The sequence below is a fragment of the Peromyscus leucopus genome, chromosome 8b, assembly GCF_004664715.2.
Source record: "Peromyscus leucopus breed LL Stock chromosome 8b, UCI_PerLeu_2.1, whole genome shotgun sequence".
In the NCBI taxonomy this organism is placed as follows: Eukaryota; Metazoa; Chordata; class Mammalia; order Rodentia; family Cricetidae; genus Peromyscus; species Peromyscus leucopus.
Window position 1 is genome coordinate 90,233,033 of NC_051086.1, and position 22,227 is coordinate 90,255,259.

The 22,227-nt window shown below is 56.0% G+C and overlaps 1 protein-coding gene across 7 annotated transcripts in view; it reads left to right on the forward strand.

Moving 5' to 3' along the window:
* Hdac5 (histone deacetylase 5) overlaps positions 1-22,227 on the forward strand; it is a 36,494-nt gene extending 14,267 nt beyond the window's left edge. For 3 of the 7 annotated variants that reach the window (XM_028882573.2, XM_028882574.2, XM_028882576.2), the window contains 24 exons: positions 10,349-10,608; positions 10,715-10,859; positions 10,944-11,058; positions 11,567-11,697; positions 11,856-12,002; positions 12,094-12,221; positions 12,534-12,665; positions 12,852-13,074; positions 14,807-15,018; positions 15,259-15,537; positions 16,174-16,339; positions 17,039-17,172; positions 17,491-17,611; positions 17,972-18,021; positions 18,183-18,290; positions 18,648-18,703; positions 18,830-18,917; positions 20,115-20,234; positions 20,477-20,574; positions 20,736-20,854; positions 21,247-21,380; positions 21,646-21,730; positions 21,854-22,019; positions 22,106-22,227. In XM_028882573.2, coding sequence (XP_028738406.1) covers positions 10,349-10,608; positions 10,715-10,859; positions 10,944-11,058; positions 11,567-11,697; positions 11,856-12,002; positions 12,094-12,221; positions 12,534-12,665; positions 12,852-13,074; positions 14,807-15,018; positions 15,259-15,537; positions 16,174-16,339; positions 17,039-17,172; positions 17,491-17,611; positions 17,972-18,021; positions 18,183-18,290; positions 18,648-18,703; positions 18,830-18,917; positions 20,115-20,234; positions 20,477-20,574; positions 20,736-20,854; positions 21,247-21,380; positions 21,646-21,730; positions 21,854-22,019; positions 22,106-22,145 — 3,257 coding nt within the window. In that variant the 3' untranslated portion in view covers positions 22,146-22,227. Of the gene's footprint in view, positions 1-3,437; positions 3,555-10,348; positions 10,609-10,714; positions 10,860-10,943; positions 11,059-11,566; positions 11,698-11,855; positions 12,003-12,093; positions 12,222-12,533; positions 12,666-12,851; positions 13,075-14,806; positions 15,019-15,258; positions 15,538-16,173; positions 16,340-17,038; positions 17,173-17,490; positions 17,612-17,971; positions 18,022-18,182; positions 18,291-18,647; positions 18,704-18,829; positions 18,918-20,114; positions 20,235-20,476; positions 20,575-20,735; positions 20,855-21,246; positions 21,381-21,645; positions 21,731-21,853; positions 22,024-22,105 lie in introns of those variants that run through there. The other 4 variants (XM_028882578.2, XM_028882577.2, XM_028882575.2 and 1 more) reach the window with 3 other exon arrangements.

Sequence of the window (22,227 nt, forward strand, 5' to 3'; positions counted from 1 at the left end):
GCCTGCTGGACCCATGCCCGCTCGGCCCCTCCTGGCTGTGGCTGGCTTGGTACTTGTGTGAGAGAGAGAATATATGTGACTGTGTGCTAGAGTCCTTGACTCTGGATATGTGGGTGTGGATCTGAAGGGTCCAATTAGGAGGTGGGAGCTGTGTGCCTCTCTGGGTACCTGGGATTTGGCTCTTGGCTGTCCAGGCATAAGGTTGTGGTAGGGTAGGGAGGTGTCAGGAGAATGTTTTGGGAAGGTTCAGAAACTCCTTGGAACATGATTTGATGTCTGCCTGGACATAGATAATGGTGTCCACTTAGTGTCCTCTTGTAGGGCATAGTCGTGGAGACCAGCCCTGCAGTGTGCTCACTAGGCTTCTGGGATGGAGCCCAAAAGGCTGGTTCTTGCCCAGGGCTAATTGAGCTACACACAGCCCCTGTCCTCAGCCCCCAAACCTGGGCCTGTGGGTATTAAGGTGGCTCTTGGGAGGTGAAGGGAAGTCTGCAGAGCATCGCCTAGGGTGGCTACTAGCTGTCCACCTGTTTTACACTGAGCCTCCAGTTGGCCCCAGGATCCCTCTTATTTACTCTTCCTCTTTGAATTAGACCCCAGAAATCCTAAAAGTTTAGGACCATGTTCTTCTACCCCTGCATGTACCCCAGCCAATCCCTGTCCCCAGATCTCCAACCTGGCCTTCTGAGCCGCTGGCAGGAGGGAGGCGTGAGTCACTGGAGCAGCCCCGGGAGAGGGCTAAGAATGTTCCCCCTGAGCAGCTCTGATGCTGCTGTGTCTGTGACGCTGCTGAGGACAGATATAGGCCTGGAGCTTGGCTGCCTTTTTTTTTTTTTGGACTCTGGAATGTAAATAGACGTTTCAAATAGAAACACTTTAACCTTTGGGTTAAGAAAAAAAAAATCCACCCTAGATAAACATGGCCATGAGGGCCCAGAGGCCTGGTGTTTCCCTTCTGTCCCCTTTCCCTTCAGACACTCTCTCCTTCCAATTTCTGGAGCAGCCTCTAGACAAGACGCAAAATCCCGAGACTGAAAAAGCCAGTTTCCCGGGGTGCTTTTTTTGGACGGTGTTGCTGGTCTCCCCAGTCCAAGGGATTGGAGAAGAGACCCTTCCAAGATGCTGCCCCTCTGTCCCTTGCAGCAGCAAGTCCTGGGAATTCTTGTTGGGGGGCAGCTTTTGCTCCCCGAGCTGTGTGGTTGGCTGCCAACGCCCAGCACCTAGCACAGTGGGTGGGTACCTAGATGAATGGGTGTTCCATGAGGGGGCGGAGGCCCGGCCTTTTGGCAGGATGCCTGGGCACTATTCTGGGGCTTGACCTGGTGGTTGAAGAGAGACAGCAACAGTGGGCACTGAAGGGTAAGGGAGCTCAAGAGGGGCACCCGCACTCCGCTCTTCTTGCTTAAGGAAGGGGCAAGGGGCCAGTTTCTGCTTCCACGGCTGGTGGCCGGTGGCCTCTCTTGACAGATGGGTGTCTCTGTCTAGCCACCCTGTCCCTGCCCAGCGCCCAGTGAGCATCTCCACTTGACCCTAGCTTGAGGATCCTGGGATCGTCAACTCCTCTGTGGGATTCCCAATGACCCAGAGCCGGGCTCTGATTTCCCTGTCCATTTCTGGTTGAGCTGAGTCCTGGACACGATGAGAAGCAGTGGCAGAGGAGGAGACTTCTCTACCCACTGAGGGAGGTATGGATCTGGCGTGTGCCAGGAAGGAATGCTCTGGATGTTGGGAAGTCCCATGGGAAACCGGGGCTTTCCCTGGCTGTTCTTATTTAGGCTCTTGAGGCCATTCTGAGCATGGCTGTGTGTCAGGAATGTGTAGGTGTGGGGATGCCAGGAAGGTAGGAAGGGCAGGACTTGAATGGAACTAATATTGTAACACACGAGGTGACAAGGATGCCCGGGACTTTCCTCACTCGTCTCTTTTAGGAAGGACATTAATAACCCACATTCCATAACTGAGAAGGATCAGAGAAGTCAAAGAACTTACCCAGAATCACAGGATAAGTAGGAGCTAAGATTTGAACTCAGGTCTGTCTGTGTGGGGCCATTGTAAATCCACCCAAAAGCTTTTACTCACATTTCTCTAAAAAATGGTCCATTGGGTGGGTGTGTCCTTGTACCTGATGTCTGTAGCTTAGCATCCAGAGCACGGGCTAGATGAACTCCAGTCTGTCCCTTCAGTGGGTGCCTATCTGCAGTCTAGAACCTGAACAACCGTATGTGGTAGGCCTGCCTGTTTGTGCTCCTAGGGAGCAGGGCCCATTCTGGCCCCACTCCTGGGGTGTCTAAGGGTAGTCTTTTTTTTTTTTTTTTCCTATAAATACTTGGAACCGCTTAGCCAATTATCTCTCTCCCTGCAGGCGCTTTGGCTCCAAGGAAGCTGAGGGCTCAGGAACAGTAAAACACCCACCCGTGCAGACAGCCTCTCCTGCCCCCATGCCCTCCTGCCTCATCTTGTTTTTGAGACCCTCAGCTGTCTCTTCCCCTCTGCCCAGCTGCCAGACAGGAAATCAGATTAACCGTGTCCACCACAGCTGTAACAGCTGTCAGAGTGTCCGCACGGGACAGTGCAGGCAGGACAGGGAAGTTGTGAGACCGAGGTTCTCTGGCTTTGAATTGCAACAGAATTGCCAAGGGGCTGTGTTCAGATGCAGGTTCCGAGTCGGTAGCGCGGCTCAGGAGGCAACATTTAAACTCCTCCTCTGGTGGTTCTGATGAGCGAGCTAGAGTCTGGGTTCTCTCTCATGTTTCGTGGAAGGCCCTGGTGGGAGGAGGGTCCATGCGGAGGGCGGGTGGCTGTTACCCTAGACAGGCAACTACAGTTCCCAGCAGCCTGGCAGTCTGGAGAGAGGATGTTTTGAGATGCCAGGAGCAGGTGTCTGAACTTGAGCAGGGTTGGGGGATTATGGCAAGCAGCCAGGTGGACAGGGTGCCTTGCTGGACACTCAAGCCTGGCTTGTGCATGGAGAATGGAGGCAGGCCTGCCCTGGGGCCCCTGCCTCCTCCACTCCCTCCAGGTGGGCAGCAACAGTGCCAGCAACAGCTGCAGGCTTTGCGTGGTTACTGTGCCTTTTAATTGCCCGCAGCTTCTGTGCCCAGGTATTTTTTGGGATGGTGGGGAGGTGAGAATCCTCGCCTCCTAAAATCAGCGCTGACTCCAGGGATACCTTGTGTCCTCCACCTGGATTCCGCATCCCTATCAGGTCTTTCAGAGTCTCAGCCTGCCTCCAGCGTCCCCTCCACTTGTCCTCTCTCTTCAACCTCTGGGCTCCGGCGACCTTCATCTAGGTTGCTGGCTCCTTAGGGCTCCTCGTTGCACCTCTCACTGAATTTGGCAGCAGCCTCCAGGCTCTCCCCTTTTTGCTTTGTAGGGAGCGGGGCAGAGAGAGCCAGGAGAGTCTAGATTAAGCACTGGCTCCTCTGCCTCCTTTTCAGGTGACCTTGGACAAGCGTGTTCCCTCTGTGGCCTCACTTTCCTCTTCCTGCAGCCGGGGGCGTTGAGTTGCCGAGCTCCTGGGCCTTTTCCTTACTGACATTCTGAGGGTCTCTGAGGTCAGTTTCATGTTGCTTCTGCCTTGCTGGAGGAAGGGCTGAGGGTCTCCCAGCACCTTGCCCCAGAAGGATAGAGAAATAGCCTTGGGGAGAGGTGTTACCTATAGTGGGGCACTCTAGTGAAGTTAAGGATGGGAGGATTTCAGACTCCTTAGCGTGGGGGTGGGTGGGTGATTTGAAAGCAGGGTCCAGAGCCTGTGCTCATTATTCCAGGTGATGTTTCGGGGGGATGGTTGGGATCCCACTGCTGAGACTTGAGCTGCAAAAAGCAGGCAGTGAAGCCAGGGAAATGGCCTTGAAGTGCTGGAGTGGAGAGGATGCAGCTCCCAGAACCTCGTCTTTTTCAGTGGCACCTAGCTGCTGGCCGTGCTGCAGGTCATAGGAGGGGCTCTGATGGGACAGGACCACAGAGTGACCTTCAGACAACCTGGATGAGAACTAAGGCTTTCCCGTGCCCGGAGGCTGAGCCTCGCATTCGTAGAGCCTCAGTGGTCTGTGGAGTTGCCCTTACATAATTCTTAGCGATTTGTGTGCTTTACTTTTTGTTTAAAAATCAAAACAAAACACCAAACACATTTTAATTTACTTATTTTATTTTTGTGTATAATTGTTTTGCCTGCTTTGTATGTCTGTGTGCCATGTGCATGCCTGGTACCTGAGGAGACCAGAAGAGGGCCTTGGATCTCCCAGGACTGGAATTACAGATGGTTGCGAACCACTGTGTGAGCACCAGGAATTGAACCTGGGTCCTCTAGAAAAGCAGCCAGTGATCCTAACCAATGAGTGATCTCTCCAGTCCTTTTTCTCTCTGTGTGTGTGTGTTTATGAGAGACAGAGAGACACAGAGAGAGACACACACACACATACATACGCACCTGCGTGTGCACACAGAGACAGAGAGACAGAGACAGTGAAAATGTCTGTGTAGTCCAGGCTGACCTTGAACTTACCTTGTTGCTCAGGGATTCTCCTGCCTCAACCTTCTGCCATCATATTTGGCTGTTTTTTTTTTTTTTTTTAATCATTTTCTTTCTTAGACAGGGTCTGATTATGTAGTTCTATTTGGCCTAGAACTTACTGTGTAGACAAGGCTGGTTTTGAACTCACAGAGATGTTTTCAATTTTTTTTTTTTCCTGAAGCTGAGGACAAAACCCAGGGCCTTGTGCTTGCTAGGCAAGTGCTCTACCACTGAGCTAAATCCCCAACCCTGTTTTCGATTTTTTAAAATAATTTATTTAAATTTATTTTATGTACACTGGTATGAAGGTGTCAGATCCCCTGGAACTGTAGTTTCAGACAGTGTGGGCTGCCATGTGGTTGCTGGGAATTGAACTCAGGACCTCTGGAAGAGCAGCCAGTGCTCTTAACCGTTGAGCCATCCCTTCGGTCCCTGATTTTGATCTTTTGAGACAGGTTCTGGCAGTGTAGCTTAGGTTGACCCCACTCCCACCCTGAGTTCTAGGATTAGGGGCATGCCACCACACCTGGCTATCATGTGAACTTTAGAAACATTTATGATGATGATGATGATGATGCTCATTATTATTTTGGTGCTGGTGATCATACACAGAGCCTCACAGGCAAGGACTCTATCACTGTGGTACATGCTGAGCCCATAGAAACACTGAGTAGTGCCGGGCGGTGGTGGCGCACGCCTTTAATCCCAGCACTCGGGAGGCAGAGCCATGCGGATCTCTGTGAGTTCGAGGCCAACCTGGGCTACCAAGTGAGCTCCAGGAAAGGCGCAAAGCTACACAGAGAAACCCTGTCTCGAAAAACCAAAAAAAAAAAAAAAAAAAAAAAAGAAACACTGAGTAGTAGTCTATAGGCTTTGCTAGATTGCCAAAGTCAGCACACACACACACACACACACACACACACACACACACACACACACACACACACCAGGAGCCATTAATAATAATAATAGCCTAGTTCTTCTGAGATCTTCCAGGGCCTGTGCCAAGCTCCCCAGCATTCTCTTGGGCTTGGCAACCTGGGAGGTAGGTGCTCGGCTGCCATTTTGCAGATGCTTGCATGAAGCATGGGGAGGCGCCTAGAGCCTTGATGAAGGAGTGGCGCAGCCTTGAGTCCGGGCCGCCTCCTCCAAAGCCCTCACTCTTAACCATTACATGATCGTGTTCGCTTGCATGGCTGGACGAGTTGTGTAAATTGCTAGGTGAGAGTCATACCCGGCCTGTACATGTGGCAATGCTGTCTGAATTGTGGTAGAGCCTGTTGAGCCTCAACTGGCCTCTCCAGTCACGTAAGAGCACAGAAATAGATCATGGGAAACCGTCCCTGGTGGGGAGGGGTCATCGGCGTCATGGGCAAGTGTGAAGTGTGCTCCCTGCCTCCTTCCAAATTCTCTCAAGGCCAAGACAGGGACAGGAGCCCTTTTTCCACTCTCCAAGGGATAGACAAGGTAATTAGACATTTCAAGAAGCTGCCGGCTGTTGGCAAAGGAGGCTACCTGGATCCTGATGGGGTAGGCCGTCTTCTTGGGTGGGCTTCCCGCCTGTGCTGCCTGAAATGATACCCCACACTGGAGCCAGGCTGAGCATTGTGCTTAGGAACATGCTGCCCATGCCAGAAGCCAGGCCACCTGGGTTTGGATCCCTGCTCTCTTCTGTGCTGCCATCTCTCTGTGACTTCCCAAGCCTGTCACCAAGGGCTGAAAACAGATGGCCTCAGAGGACCCTTTCACCCTGTCCCCTCTAGGCACAGTGACACCACAGAGTCAAGGATTGTCTGCATAGGCCTTGCTTCTTCAATCCTGAGTGCCATATAGCTTAATGCTCCCTTGTCTTAGATCCCCTCCTTGCTCAGTGGCTCCTGGAGAAGGATCTTTCAGTGATAGACACTGAGCCTCTTGGGTCTTTTGGTGGGTCTGAACCCTGGGGTGACCCAGGGTTCCCCCGATGAGCAGAAAGCACCTTTCCCTGCTGGTCAGGGTTTGTTTCCCAGGAAGCTGACTTGTGACGTCTCCAAGGGAGGGTAGAGCATGGCTCGCTTGCAGAGTGTTCCAAGCAGGAGCAGGGCTTGTCCTGGGGTAGCTAAATCTGTTTCTTTTGAGCCCTAGTTCCCTGAGGTACTGTCCAAACCTGTTTCTTGTGGCCCAGAGCCCCTTACCTACCTAGAGACCGTATCTCTTTGCTTGGGACTTGGCTGTTTTAACTTGATAAATCATGGTTTTGTTGTTATTAGTTGAGACAGGGTTTTGCTCTGTAGTTCAGGCTGGACTAGAACTCACTGCAGCCTTCCTGCCTCAGCTTTCTAAATGCTGGCACCAGCCACCATGGCTGGCTGTGGTTATTATTTTGTTTTTGAGGCAGGATCTCACTGAGCTACTCAGTCTGGCTTCCACCTCACAATCCCTTGGCTTCAGTCTCCTGCGTATCTAGGATTACAGTGTGCAACCTCCAGTTCACCCCGTGTTCTTAGGCTAAGGCCATGCTGGCAGTGGGCACAGAGTTGCCCCATTTGTCCCTCCTTCTGAGGGGCCTAGGCATCTTTTGTGCTATAGAACCTCCTGGGCTGATGGGATTCATGGACAGAAGAGGCCCCCTGGATGAGAAGGAAATATCAGTAGGTGTCATCTCTGCCCAGTTCTACCCATGAGCTTTGCTCATGGGCAGGGCCATCCGGATGACTGGACACACAACACTGCCCACCCCACTGCTTGGGCTGGGGGCTTCTGCATGGAGGCAGCATGGGTCAGTTTGCTCCTAAGGCTGCCACTCCCTGGAGAGAGTCCGGGTTTGAGTTCTTAGGATAGGTGGCTAGTGCCTATCCCTGGAGCCCTGGCACCTCTTGCCACAGGAAGTTCCTGGCATTGACTCTGTTCTGTTCTATGCAGATCAGCATGAGGCCTGGGGTGGGGTGGAGCAGGTGAAATAAGGACCCAGGGTCTTGCTGTCCCCTGCGGTCTTGGCCTTTCAGGGGGCTCTTTGCTCGCCTGAGCTCTCACACAGTCGTCTGGCTGAGTGGAGCATGCCCCTCTGCCCACCCTTTCCTTTTTCCCCAAGGTTCTCCAGCCTTCCTAGGTCCACCAGGAGGCAACCAAGAGCCTCTTCCTGTCCTGACACACCCACTTCCCCTTCCAAGCGCTTGGCCTGAGTGGCAGCTCCTGTCACCTGCTCTGTTCTTGCCAAGCTGGCAGAGGGCAGAGATCCTTAAGGGGATGCCAGGCCAGCCAGGCAGACTGCATTTGGGGACCCCATTCTCTTTCTTTTCTGACTTCCATCCTGAAAGGAGCCAGGTTGCCACCTGGCAGAGCCTGGCGCCGTTGCATGCTGCCACAGATTAACATCCTCTCCTGATTCCTGCTTGCATGGGAGCAAAGCTGTGCGGCAAAGCCCTCTGCCGCCTGCGTACCCACGGGGCCGCGGTGCCCACTGCAGCACGGAGGCAGGCATCTCCGCAGTACGAGCAGTGGGGGGGTCCCCCTTAGGTGAACCCCCGAGCTTTCTGCAGGGCTCCTGCGAAGGAAGACAGCCCTGCCCACCACTGTTCCGACCTGGGCTATCTGTGGGAGCCAGGGTCTTTAGACTCTTACTCTTTCCTGGGCCGATGGGCTAGCGTCTACCTCCAACAGCCTTGGCATTGCAAGGAGCAGGAGGTTGAAGCCGGCCCACTTCTTGGTAGAGCGATCAGTGTCAGGACTAAGGCAGCCCCGGCTGGGAACTGAGAGCCCTCCAGCCAGCGGAGGCTCTGCTGAGTGCTGCAGGGGCTGGGTAGACTAGAGACTGGCCGCCAGCTCCTTTGCTGCCCTCCTGCTTTTCACCCTGATGTCGAGCGGGTCCTCACCAGAAAGGCCCTAGGAGTTTTCACTCGCCTTTCATCTGGGTGCCGGGGCAGGAATAGCAGGAAAGTGACAGGGTGCGTGCAGTGGGGGTTGGGGGGGGTTGTGTGTGTCTTGTGTGTGACTCCACCCTTATGGCCTCATCTGGCCACTCCTGCAGATGTGGCTCTGGCCTGGTGGCCACAGAGTCGTCAGTGTGGCTGACAGAGAAACCACAGAGGAATGTGCTCAGCTTATGTTGGGCGAAGAGGGGGTACTAAGAGACATCCTGCTCAGGCTCTCCCTCCCCACCCCACCTCCCACTTCTAGTGGGTCTCCCAGGCATATTAGGCATAAGGGTGGTATGGCGTGCTCCCGGCCTGGTGATGCTCTTCAGTACTGTGTACTGAAGTACTGAGGACATATGTGGGGGGCTCTTTTTAGCCCTTCCCACCACATACCCTCCCCACTCTTAATGTAGGGTCAGGTGTAGGGGGTGAGGGAGTGTGAAGAGGCCTGAATACTGGGAGCCATCAGGATGTCAGGGTTGTGTCTTCCCTCTGCCTGGGATGCAGTAGGCCACTTGGCTGGGGGAACATCTTCCTAGCCCCCGTGCGGCCTCCCTGGGCTAGAGCAAGGAATGTAGGATTTTCCTTTGGAGCGGTGGGGAGAAAAGGAGATGAGTTGCTGTTATCTTTCTGACTTCCTTCTTCCCGGGCAGTGGTATCCTGCCTTCCCCTTCCTGTTAGCTGCAGGCGGCTTTGTGGGGTGTGGGTTGGGCTTGGGGCTCCCTGCTGGTGTGGTGTTTGCCTGGTTACCCTGGCAACCATTGGGCAGTGATGTGGAATGACATTCAGTGACCAGAGGACAGTGCACAGGGATCAGGAGGTCAAGACCCAACCTTCCCATAAGCCAGTTGGAACCTTTCCCATCCCGTGGCCCATTGTCCATGTGTACCTCGGAACCACCCAGTGGATCCCTCTAGCACTGTGCCCTTGGGGGGGGGGGATCCTCCCCTGGTTGGAGACTGAGGTCCTCGCCACAGCTCCAGGCCCCCGCCCCCCATCACTTTTCCTGTCTGATTCCCTTTCCTTTCCTGTCTCCTCCTCCCACCTCCTCCCTGCACTCCCATTCTCTCCCCCCCTTCCCCCCCAACACAGCTGCTGTTTGGCTCACTCTATATATAGCGGCATTTTCAGGGTAATTACAATAAAACTGTTGAAAAGAGATAATCCAGCAGAGGAAGCCGGGCTGACTCCCAGGCCTCGCTTGTCCCTGGCTGGGTGCAGCCCTTACACCCCCTTTTCCCTGAGGCCTTCTGTTCCCACCCTGCCCCCTCCATGCCTGCCCTCCCCCCCCACCTGCCTCACTTGCCCCAGCTGAGATGAGACTGAGAGACCCACAGAGAGCAAGCTATCTGGAAGGTCTTCGCAGGCCCAATCTCTGCCTCAGTTTCTCTTCAGGTATAGGCTTAGGTGGGGAGAAGGACAAGGGCCAGTGAGTGAAAGTGTGAGATTTAGATTCATCTCGTGGTTCTTCAGTCACCTGGCTTTGTTTGGTCGAGTTACTCAAAACTCTCTCTGCCTCGGTTTGCTGATCTCTGAAAGGGGTAATAATAATAGAATCGGACTCCTGTATCACTGTGCCATTGAAATGAGCCGTGCGTACAAAATGCCTGGTATTAACTGTCAGTGAGAGTATCAGGTGTTGGGCACTGACACTCTCCAGCGGCAATTCATCACACTCGTGTGTCGATATGTTTTTTCCTCCAACCCAAGGCCTTGTGCATGCCGGGCCGACCCTTCCTGCATCCCTGTTGCAAAGTTGAAGTTCATGCCTTCAGCCTCATTTGGAGACAGTGGAAGGCAGTGTCCGTGGGTGGAGAGCTTTCTGTCGTGCGGGGTCTGGTGGACCTGTCTGGTAGTCTCTTGGGCCCGGGAGCCAGGCCGTCAGGGCTGAGAGCAGTCTGGGACTGGACCCACTGACCGCTTGCGTGTCTTGTGCCCACAGTGGAGGTGAAGCCGGTGCTGCCAGGAGCCATGCCCAGCTCCATGGGGGGTGGAGGTGGAGGTAGCCCCAGCCCTGTGGAGCTGCGGGGGGCTCTGGCAGGCCCCATGGACCCTGCGCTACGGGAGCAGCAGCTGCAGCAAGAGCTCCTGGTGCTCAAGCAGCAGCAGCAGCTGCAGAAGCAGCTCTTGTTCGCCGAGTTTCAGAAGCAGCACGACCACCTGACGAGGCAGCATGAAGTCCAGCTGCAGAAGCACCTCAAGGTGAGCGGGCGGGCGGGCGGGCGGGCGGGGCTCGGGGCCCACCCGAGGCGCCGCCCTGCCTGGGCCTGCCTCACCCCGGCCTCTGCCCTCCCCGCACCCACCGCAGCAGCAGCAGGAGATGCTGGCGGCTAAGAGGCAGCAGGAGCTGGAGCAGCAGCGGCAGCGGGAGCAGCAGCGGCAAGAGGAGCTGGAGAAGCAGCGGCTGGAGCAGCAGCTGCTCATCCTCCGCAACAAGGAGAAGAGCAAAGAGAGTAAGGCCAGGGCACAGCGCCTGGGCCCTACCACGCCGCAGCCCCGGCCCCGGGCGCCCGCCTCAGCTGCGTCCTGTTCCGCAGGTGCCATCGCCAGCACCGAGGTAAAGCTGAGGCTCCAGGAATTCCTCTTGTCGAAGTCAAAGGAGCCCACGGCAGGCAGCCTCAACCATTCCCTCCCACAGCACCCCAAATGCTGGTAATGGCTCTGGGGGGGCAGGGGTTGGCAGAGGGGCCCTGCTCAGGGGCTGTCTGGTTATGGGATGGCTTGGGGCTCCCTGCCTTGTAACCGTTTTTGAGTTCTGCAGTCTGTCCTAGTAGGGAAGCTCTCCACCCTGTTTCTCTTCCTCCCCTTCCCAGGATCCACTTTTTTTCCCCCTCCCTCTGTCACGTACAACCCTAGCTCCGTCAGGGGTAGGGGTGGAGGTAGCCACCCCCCACGTGGCCTTTCCATAGCTCTTCTTTGCTGTGCTGCGTGTGGTAGCATATGCGTATAGTTGTAGCACTCAGGAGGTACAAAAAATAGGGGTTCATACTCGTCCTCGGCTACCCAGCAAGTCTGAGGCCAGCCTGGGCTAGATGAGACCCTCTTTCAAAACGTCAAAATATAAAGACAAAACAAAATCTTCCAAATCAAATGACGAGTCTGTCGGTGGCAGGTCCAGGGGGTAGGTGGTAATCTAGATCTGCTTCCACCCCACCCCCAGGGGAGTCCACCATGCTTCTTTGGACCAGAGTTCCCCTCCCCAGAGCGGCCCTCCTGGGACGCCTCCCTCCTACAAACTGCCTTTGCTTGGGCCCTATGACAGCCGCGATGACTTCCCCCTCCGCAAAACAGGTGCGTGAGTCCTGGCTTCCAGGAACATGGCTCCGAGGGGCAGAGGCGGGCAGGAGCAGAGGGCCGGGCGGCTGCGCCGAGCTGACCCTGGCCGGCGGGCTGGGCTTCAGGTTGGTGTGTAGATAGACCAACCTGAGTCCCAGCTACTTTCTCTCCAGCCTCTGAACCCAACTTAAAAGTCCGTTCGAGGCTAAAACAGAAGGTGGCGGAGAGGAGAAGCAGTCCCCTCCTGCGTCGAAAGGATGGCACTGTTATCAGTACCTTTAAGAAGAGAGCGGTTGAAATCACGGGCACAGGGCCTGGGGGTAAGGCCTCCTCTCCTGCTGCCCTGCGGGTGGAGGTCTGGGAGGAGGGGCGCCTCAGAGCAGGCCCAGGTGACAGCCGCTTCTTCTGTAGTGCCGTCCTCCGCGTGTAACAGTGCGTGTAACAGTGCGCCCGGCTCCGGCCCCAGCTCTCCCAACAGTTCCCACAGCACCATCGCTGAAAACGGCTTCACTGGCTCGGTCCCCAACATCCCCACGGAGGTACAGGACTGACCGGGGACGGGGGTGCAGGGGTGCTCTTTCTTTTGGAAGGAGGGGTGTGGCTCTCTGGTCCAGCTGAGTGCTCAGCCAAGATGCCTCTGTGTACATGGGGAGGGTTCTGGCCTGGATATGTTGCCTTGAAAAGAGATCTGTCCCCCAGGCCCCTGCCTCTCTGTCGCCCCCACTTGGAGCTCAGGGCTGGGGGCAGTGGAGAGACCATTCGGAGCCCTTGGCCGCGGTCCAGGTTGCCCCCCCTCTCGGCTGTCTCCCTGCGTCCGCTTTCATGCCTGTCTTTGCTGACTTCTCCCCCAGATGCTCCCCCAGCACCGGGCCCTCCCTCTGGACAGCTCCCCAAACCAGTTCAGCCTCTACACGTCTCCTTCTCTGCCCAACATCTCCCTAGGGCTGCAGGCCACAGTCACTGTCACCAACTCGCACCTCACCGTAAGTACAGGGCGGGCGCATTATCCTCGCCAGCGCCTTTGCCTTTCCCAAAGCCCCGAGGGAGCTGAGAGGGCATGGCCTGATCGGGTGGCTGGGCAGAGAGTCCGAGAGGGATGCCGGTCCGAGTCGGCACGACGGGCAGTCCCGGCCTGTGCCTTATCTGCCATCTCTCTCCAACCTCACCAGGCCTCCCCGAAGCTGTCGACACAGCAGGAGGCTGAGAGGCAGGCCCTTCAGTCCCTGCGGCAGGGCGGCACACTGACTGGCAAGTTCATGAGCACATCGTCCATCCCCGGCTGCCTGCTGGGCGTGGCACTGGAGGGCGACACGAGCCCCCACGGGCACGCCTCTCTGCTGCAGCATGTTCTGCTGCTGGAACAGGCCCGGCAGCAGAGCACACTCATAGCTGGTGAGCGGATGAGCAGTGTGTCCGAGGAGGGGCGTCCGGCTCCCGTGGGAACGCAAGTCAGGGCTCTCCCTTAGGGAAGAGTAGCCGGGAATCCTCTCCAGCCCTGCCGCAACCGTTAGCAGCATCACCGATTCCTTACTCTGAAAGCGGCAGGTACCGGCACTTGTCTGGTAATTCCTGGCACTTTGACCGAACCTGCCGCTGTCACCAAGTTCATATTCCACAGCAGAGCTGGCCAGCAGGAATAATGCAGGCGGCACTCTGTTTATTGGTGGGGGGGCGGGGGGGGGGTGGGCAGGGCTCACTGTGTCATTATGTAGCCCAGGTTGGCTTCAAACTAAGGGCAGTCCTCTTCCCTCCGCCTCCAGGGTGCTAGGATTACGGATGTGACATGTCACACCGAGCTCCAAACCCATACCCTTGACTTAAAACTTTCACCATATTTAAACATTGTAGAGAGGGCTGAGAAGGTGGCTCACTGGGTCGAGTGATCGCCATGCCAGCGTGAGGACTCAAGTTCAGATCCCCACATCTCATGGAAAGCCAGACGCAGTAGCACAAGTTTGTGTTCCTAGCACATGTCCCCATGTGAGATGGAGACAGAGACAGGAATTCTTGGAAGCTCACAGGCCAGCTGGCCTGGTATACATTGCAGGAAACAGTAGGAATGCCCTGTTAAACAAGGCAGAAGGCAAGGACTGGCGCCCTAGGCGGTCCCCTGACGTCCACCTTTGTGCAATGCTGCACGCACACACATGAACGTGTGCACGCATATACACCATGCAAGCACTGTTATTCTTGCTCTCTCTTTGAGACATTGTTTCACTGTGTAGACCAGACTAGCCTCTAACTCAGTGATCTACCTGCATTTTGATGGGATTAAAGGTGGGTGCCACCAAGCCCAGCAATATTATTTTTTTCTTAAAGAAATGGGTGGAATTAATCTAATAATATATATTCCTTTCTTTCTTTTCTTTTTTCTTCCTTTCTTTTCTTTTTTCTTTCTTTCTTTTCTTTTTTCTTTCTTTTCTTCTTTCTTTCTTTCTTTCTTTCTCTCTCTCTCTCTCTCTCTCTCTCTCTCTCTCTCTCTTTCTTTCTTTCTTTCTTTCTAGACAGGGTTTCTCTATGTAGCCTTGGCTGTCCCAGAACTCATTCTGTAGACCAGGCTGCCCTCGAAGTCATAGAGACCTCTGCCTCCCAAGTGCTGGGATTAAAGGCGTGGGCTACTATCGCCTGGCTTATATATTTAACGTCTATCTAGAATATTATTATCATTTCAGCTTTTGTTTCCTGTGAGCCTGGGAATCCCGTGTATGTTTCGTACTGGTAGCTCACGTCGATTTAGGCCATGTTTCAAAGGCTCACTCGTGCCCATAGCAATGACATTGGACAGGGTTAGACAGTCAGTCCTTAGTACCTGCGGACATTCTTAGGGGCTTTGCCAGAAAGACCCATGATCTTGGCCCAGAACTTCTCAGAGTCTACTGGCAGGGCGATCGATCTTGTTGAAGCTGGCGAGAACTAACCACTGTTCCTGCCTGTGGTGGGCCCACGACTACTTGTGCACCCTCAGGCAAACCAAAGGGAGAGGAAAGGGACCCTAGGAAGGCTTGCTGTCACCAGTGGCCCAGAGCTCACTGTTCAGGTGTAGGGAGGAGAGGGAATGGGGCTCAGCCTCAGGGACAGGATGCCCCCCGCAAATAGTGCTTACTCCCCTTCTCCACCTCCGTAGTGCCACTCCATGGGCAGTCCCCATTGGTGACGGGTGAACGTGTGGCCACCAGCATGAGGACGGTGGGCAAGCTCCCGAGGCACCGACCTCTGAGCCGCACTCAGTCCTCCCCACTGCCGCAGAGTCCCCAGGCGCTGCAGCAGCTGGTCATGCAGCAGCAGCACCAGCAGTTCCTAGAGAAGCAGAAGCACCAGCAGATGCAGCTGGGCAAGGTACATCCAGACAGCCGACGTCCTGGGCTACCCAGGAGGGAGCCAGGCGGGCAGGACACCCGGGGGCTGGGCCCCGGGGAGCTGACTGCTCCGAGGAGCCACCTTCGCATTTTCCAGTTCCCATAGAATTGTGTGGACAGGTGCCTGGCTGGGAGAGGGGGAGAAGGGTAGTAGACCCTACTTGGGCTAAAGGTTGCCACAGCCGCACCCACCCCCAGGCAGTGGCCTTTCTTCTCCCAGATCCTTACCAAGACTGGGGAGTTGCCAAGGCAGCCCACCACCCACCCCGAGGAGACAGAGGAGGAGCTGACAGAGCAGCAGGAGGCCTTGCTGGGGGAGGGGGCCCTGACCATGCCCCGGGAAGGCTCCACAGAGAGCGAGAGCACCCAGGAAGACCTAGAGGAGGAGGAGGATGAAGAGGAGGAGGAGGAAGACTGCATTCAGGTCAAGGACGAGGACGGCGAGAGTGGTCCTGATGAGGGCCTCGACTTAGAGGAGTCCAATGCTGGCTACAAAAAGGTACCTCCCACGCCCTCGGTCTCCACCGACTGCCCTTCCCGTCCCATCCCGAGTAGTGAGGTTGCCAGGCCTAGAGCAGCTTTCTAAAGAGCCAGAAGGGGAGGAGAGACCAGGAGGGAGTGGGAGGGGCCTCCTGTTTGGCCCCTTAGCTGTGACTGCCCTTGCCTCTCATCTGTGCGTGTGTGTGCCTGTTCGCGTGTGCCTGCACGTGGCTGTGTGTGTCTGCGTTTGTGTCGTCTGCGTCGGCTGGTTGTGCGTTGGTCTCTGCGTGCGTGCATGCGTGCATGTGTACACACACGCCCCCACTGTTACTACAGCGTGCCTTGAGCCTAGTGCGCTCCATTCATTGCGGACACAGCCCCAAGCCCTCAGGCCTGACTCATCCCGCCCCCACCCACCCCCCGTCCCTCTCAGCCTCTTACCTCAATGCTACTATTTGGAGTGACTCATCACATCCCCCATCTTCCCCATCTTGCAGGAGATGGCAAGGCTGGAGTGTCTCCTGTCCCTGGAGGGAGCAAGTGGGAGGAGGTGGGGGAAGGAGGAGACTTGGGGGCCCTCTGGAGGCCGAAAGGACCCGGTTCTCAGTTCCATCCAGGCGGAGCCTTACCCAGGCCTCTTCCTGCTCCTTTCCAGTTGTTCACAGATGCCCAGCAGCTGCAGCCCCTGCAGGTGTACCAGGCACCCCTCAGCCTGGCCACTGTGCCTCATCAGGCCCTGGGCCGCACCCAGTCCTCGCCTGCTGCTCCCGGGAGCATGAAGAGCCCCCCAGACCAGCCCACTAAGCACCTCTTCACCACAGGTAAGCCCCACCACTGCCCAATCCCGTCCTTTCACCATGCACCAGGGGCTTGGATGTGTAACATCCATGGTCCTGCATACACGCTGCATGGGAGGGACGGGTCCTCATCTCTCCCTGGGTACCACAGCTATTCATGGGAGCAGCAGCAGCTTCTCTCCACGCAGGAGGGTAGGCAGCCTCGCTCCTACTCCCTGGGGCCGCATTGTCTTCCCCGACTCCCCACCTAGGGCACCTGCTTTTACACCTTCTTCCCACGAGTCCTGGAGCCTTGGGTGGAGAGTCCACTGTCTCTTTTAGTTCTTGCCCTTCTGGCCTCCTGGCCTCCTTCTCCCCTGTGGGATTGACAGTGCGGCTTCAGGAGAACCCAGAAGCCTTTTGCCCATGCGGCTGCCCCGTGCTCGGTTCTGACATGGCACAGACTTGCTGACTCGGTCTCGCCAGTGGGGCACAGTGCCGCCATGAGCAGACGTGATGGGGGAGAGGAGGGATTTGCCATGGGAACGGTATAGGGGATGCAGAAGACAGATCGGGACAGACCGCAGCAGCCAGGCTGGGTTTGAAGAGAGCAATTTCAGGAGAGGAGAGAGGGTGTGTAGGTGAGTGTTGGTGGACAGCTAGGCTAGCTAGAGACAGTTATTAGGACAGGGTGTGCTGTAGGGTTCAGAACAGTTCTGGCTGACACCAGGGTCTGTGGCCCAGGTGTGGTCTATGACACGTTCATGCTGAAGCACCAGTGCATGTGCGGGAATACACATGTGCACCCAGAGCACGCCGGCCGCATCCAGAGCATCTGGTCCCGGCTGCAGGAAACTGGCCTGCTCAGCAAGTGTGAGGTGAGGGAGCACCCTACCTTCAGCCGGGACCTCCAGCTGAGTGATGCCTTCACGCCCCTCCTCGCAAAGCCTCTCCCATACCCTAGCCCTCCAGTCAGTGCTGGGATCTCCCCGTTCCATCCCTTGTGCTCTGCTTCCCTCTCGGTCCCCAGCTAACCTGGGAAAGAATCCTGGAGTGGGGTCTCGAGGGCCAAGAAGGCATAGTTATCCAAATCCATTAGATCTCCTGGAGTTGGGCTCTGTGAGCCCTGGGCTGTGGTTGTCAAGAGAGTTGAGCCTTGTCAACGCTCTCTGGCCCCTCTTGACCTCCTCTGGCAGCGGATCCGGGGTCGCAAAGCCACGCTGGATGAGATCCAGACAGTGCACTCTGAGTACCACACCCTGCTCTATGGGACCAGCCCCCTCAACCGGCAGAAGCTGGACAGCAAGAAGCTGCTTGGTGAGCTGTAGGGCCATGGTCTCACGTGTGTCCGCAGTCCGAGTGTGATGGGGCTGTCATGAAGACCACCAAGCCAGAGTAGGCAGCCGTCCTAGTGGGTCACACCCCTCGCCCCAGAGAGTGCCATTAGCCTAGATGCAGATTGAACATACTGTAGGGCATCAGGCGTAAGGGTGGACTTGGTGGTGGTTGGTGGTCTGTGTTTCTTCTCAACCTGTCATGTCCCTCCTATTTGCCTCTAGAGATAGGTCATCTTCCCAGAACAGGAGATAGAGGCTTTCAGCTGGCATGGACTGCATAGCCCATGCCAACTGGCACCCGGGACACCTCTCAGAGCATCTCTGTTCCTCTTCCTTGCAGGCCCCATCAGCCAGAAGATGTACGCCATGCTGCCTTGTGGGGGCATTGGGGTGAGTTGGATATGTGGGAGCGGGAGTGGGCAAGTGGCTCTCCCAGCTCGGCCCCTTCCTCCCTGCCCCCCACGGCTGCTGGCCTGCTTTCTGGTGCCCACTCCCATTCCTCCCCTCCCCCTGCAGAGGGCACACTGAAGCCCGATCTCCTGCCCCTGCAGGTGGACAGTGACACTGTGTGGAATGAGATGCACTCCTCCAGTGCTGTGCGGATGGCAGTGGGCTGCCTGGTGGAGCTGGCCTTCAAGGTGGCTGCGGGAGAGCTGAAGGTAAGGATGCGTTTGTGGCCTCGGTGCTCCTTGGCTGGTGTTCAGGGGCAGCGTGGACCTCCCTTTATCAAGACGTTGTCCTTTTGCAACTTTGAAGTCTTGAGTGCCAGAATGGGGAGAAGCTTGAGGGACAGCCATGGTTTGAGGGTCATGGGGGACCAGGTAGGCACCAAAAGCACACACCTCTTGTGTGTAAGGGAGGGAAGCAGTGTGCCCAGAGGGCCTGCTGCAGTTGGCATTCATGAAAGTGCAGTTCTGTGTCCCCCACCCCCCTCCTGGCTTGTGCCTCTCTCCTGTGTCTACCCTGTCCCCGGCCACATGGCTTTCCTGACAGTTGCCTTTCTGCTTGTACTTCAGAATGGATTTGCTATCATCCGGCCCCCAGGACATCATGCCGAGGAGTCCACAGCCATGTGAGTACCCCTCTGACCTGACCCTGGCCCCTGCCGCCAGCCCTTCCTTCCTGTCTTCTACCTGAAGCAAACCTCACATCCCTCACACTGACCACCCTGCCCTCTCCTCCTCCCCACACCCCTCAGGGGATTCTGCTTCTTCAACTCCGTGGCCATCACAGCTAAACTCCTGCAGCAGAAGCTGAACGTGGGCAAGGTCCTCATCGTGGACTGGGTAGGCAGTGGGCTGGGGTGCCTGGGCAGGGATGGGCAGAGCTGTGACAGAGAAGGCCTTCAGGAGCGCCTCCACCTCCGGGCAGCTCACTCCTACCCTAGATGGCACTAGAGCTGTCTCCTTGGCCTCCCATGTTGATAAGTTTATTTTTATTTTATTTTACTTTATTTTTTTGGTTTTTCGAGACAGGGTTTCTCTATGTAGCTTTGCACCTTTCCTGGAACTCACTTGGTAGCCCAGGCTGGCCTCAAACTCACAGAGATCCACCTGGCTCTGCCTCCCGAGTGCTGGGATTAAAGGCGTGCGCCACCACCGCCCGGGGCCCATGTTGATAAGTTTATATCCTTCCTGTTTCATTGGCAGGGGGGTCCTTTCATTCTAGTCGTGTGGTTCCTCCCTGGAGACCTCAGTGTACTTTTAACCTCAGTTTACCTTATCATCCTCCAGCAGCCTCCAACACCCAGACGATTTCCTACCCTGAGCAGTAGGGACAGGGATGCTACCACTACTACCAGAATCCATTTTCCTCCTTGCCCTTACCATAGGGGCTGCTGTGTGCCAGGAACCTGACACTGTGCTGCTCACAGCCACCCCTAGCAGTGCGAAGTAGACCTCCGCTTGTCTGAGTGAAGGCACTCTTTGGGTTACTTAGCTAGGATGCCACACCTCTGCTCCTGAGGCTGTGGGCGTTCCTCAGCCTTCTGCTGTCGTGGTTTGGAAAGTGCACTGTGCTTGAGGAATCACTGGGCAGTTGATCAGCAAGGGTACAGTTTTTGAAATCCAATTTTGGTTTTAAAAACATGTATTCAGGTATGGTGCACAACTATAATCTCAGCATTCAGGAGGCTGAGGCAGGAGAATTGAGAGTTCAAGGCTAGCCTGGACTACTTAGTGAAACCCTGGCTCAAAGTAAAACCAATTCATTAAATGTTGGATCCTTCTTCAGAATGTATGTGCCTGTGTTAAATTTCTTACCAGCCTGGGTTTCTCTTGCCCTTCAGTGAAATGGGTTCTGCAGAGAGATAAACCATATCCATCCCATGGCTCTAGAGCCTGGCCTCAATGTCACAGCCCCGGAGCCTTTGGTAGGCTCATCTTGGGAGCTGATGGTAGGGTGGGCGGGGAACAGGTGGCATGTTAACCTTTGGATTAGAGCTTAGATGGATGCCCAAAGCACCCTCCACTTATCCTCGTCAGGACATTCACCATGGCAACGGCACCCAGCAAGCATTCTACAATGACCCCTCTGTGCTCTACATCTCCCTGCATCGCTATGACAATGGGAACTTCTTTCCGGGCTCTGGGGCTCCTGAAGAGGTACAACTCCTGGGCCTTCATGTGAGCCCTTCTGGGAGGTAGCAGGCCGTGGCACGAAGCCACAGAAGCCCATTCATGGTGCTGGTCCCTGTGGCATTCCAGGGCTCCTAGTGGGAGGACCACACAGGTCTGACTGCCAGTCGGGCAAAACAGAGGTCAATGGAGTGAGACCTTGGAGGCAGGGGGTGGGGTAGTGTTTGGGGTCCAGGGCAGTGGTAGTAACCTCTCCTACCTTATGCCAGGTTGGTGGAGGGCCAGGCGTGGGGTACAATGTTAATGTGGCGTGGACAGGAGGTGTGGATCCCCCCATTGGCGATGTGGAATACCTGACAGCCTTCAGGTGGGGACTGAGAAGGGCCAAAGGAGGGGTGGGACCCAGAGCTGGCAGGGGCAGCAGGCACTCATTTGGGGTGGTGGAGGGGTATGGCTCCAATGGAGAACAGAGCGTGGCAAGGCTCAGCCTGGCCTCTGCTGGCATTAGCTTGGGCCATCCCTTTACAGGACAGTGGTGATGCCCATTGCTCACGAGTTCTCACCTGACGTCGTCCTAGTCTCCGCTGGGTTTGATGCTGTTGAAGGACATCTGTCTCCACTGGGTGGCTATTCTGTCACCGCCAGATGTGAGCCTACTAGGGGTCTGGGAGGGTGTGGAACAGAGGCACACGGGACAGGGAATGAGGCAGGCGGCACTGCAGGGAGCAAGCCTAAGACTTGCTAGCTCCGCCCACTCTCCTGCCAACCCTGCCCTGGGGGCTATCAGGTAGAAGTGGAGTAGCAAACCAAGTGTCTTCCACTGAGCTTACTGGCCTTGACCTACCGGAAATGCATCTCACCTTAGCCTGTCCTCCATGAATTCAGACATCTCACTTCATGGTAGATGTGTTGGGGCTTAAGTCCTGCCGTCACATTGTGTGCTATTTGTCTCATTTCTTGTTTGTTTGTTTGTTTGGTTTTCCTTCCGTCTCTTTGATCACAATTTACCATTCATCCTTCTCTCTACTCCTGTGCAAAGGTTTTGGCCACCTCACCAGGCAGCTCATGACACTGGCCGGGGGCCGGGTGGTGCTGGCCCTGGAGGGAGGCCACGACTTGACCGCCATCTGTGATGCCTCCGAGGCCTGTGTCTCGGCTCTGCTCAGCGTGGAGGTGAGTGGGAGACACAGAGGGGGGACAATAGGTAGGAGCTGATGGGTCAGCAGGGATGTCCATTTCCCTGGGTCAGGTGGCCCCATGGGCTCCTTGAGGTTTGCCCAGGTCTGAGTATAGCTGGCCAGGGAGGGCTCTCTGATGAGGGCTTCCTCTCGGAAGCCTGTGCTTGCCAGCCCAGGGATGTCCGGGTTGAATGGGCATAGTTGGAGAGCTAGGCATCACCCCTCATGCCACTCTAAGACCGCTCTTCTTGTCTCTGCAGCTGCAGCCCTTGGATGAAGCAGTCTTGCAGCAAAAACCCAGCGTCAATGCAGTTACCACACTAGAGAAAGTCATCGAGATCCAGAGTGCGTGGGGACAGGCGGAGGGGCTCACACCCCCACCCGCCCGCATAGGGAACAGGGTGCCGGGCTAGCAGGCCCATCTGGGCCCGTCCGCTCTCCCTGAACCTGCCTGTCCCTCTTGCACAGGCAAACACTGGAGCTGTGTACAGAGGTTTGCCACTGGGCTAGGCTGCTCTCTGCGGGAGGCTCAGACAGGTGAAACGGAGGAGGCCGAGACTGTGAGCGCCATGGCCCTGCTTTCTGTGGGGGCTGAGCAGGCCCAGGCTGTTGCCACTCTAGAGCACAGCCCCAGGTAAGCATCTGGCCTCCCACCCCCTGCCCTGGCCTAAGGTAGTGAGTGCTCTCTACTCAGTGCCCTCCCTGTGCTTGTCCCCACAGGCCGGCAGAGGAGCCCATGGAGCAGGAGCCAACCCTGTGACACCCTGGCCCCCATTCCTCCGGGCTTCATCATTGTGATTTTGTTTATTTTTTCTATTAAAAACAAAAAGTCACACATTCAA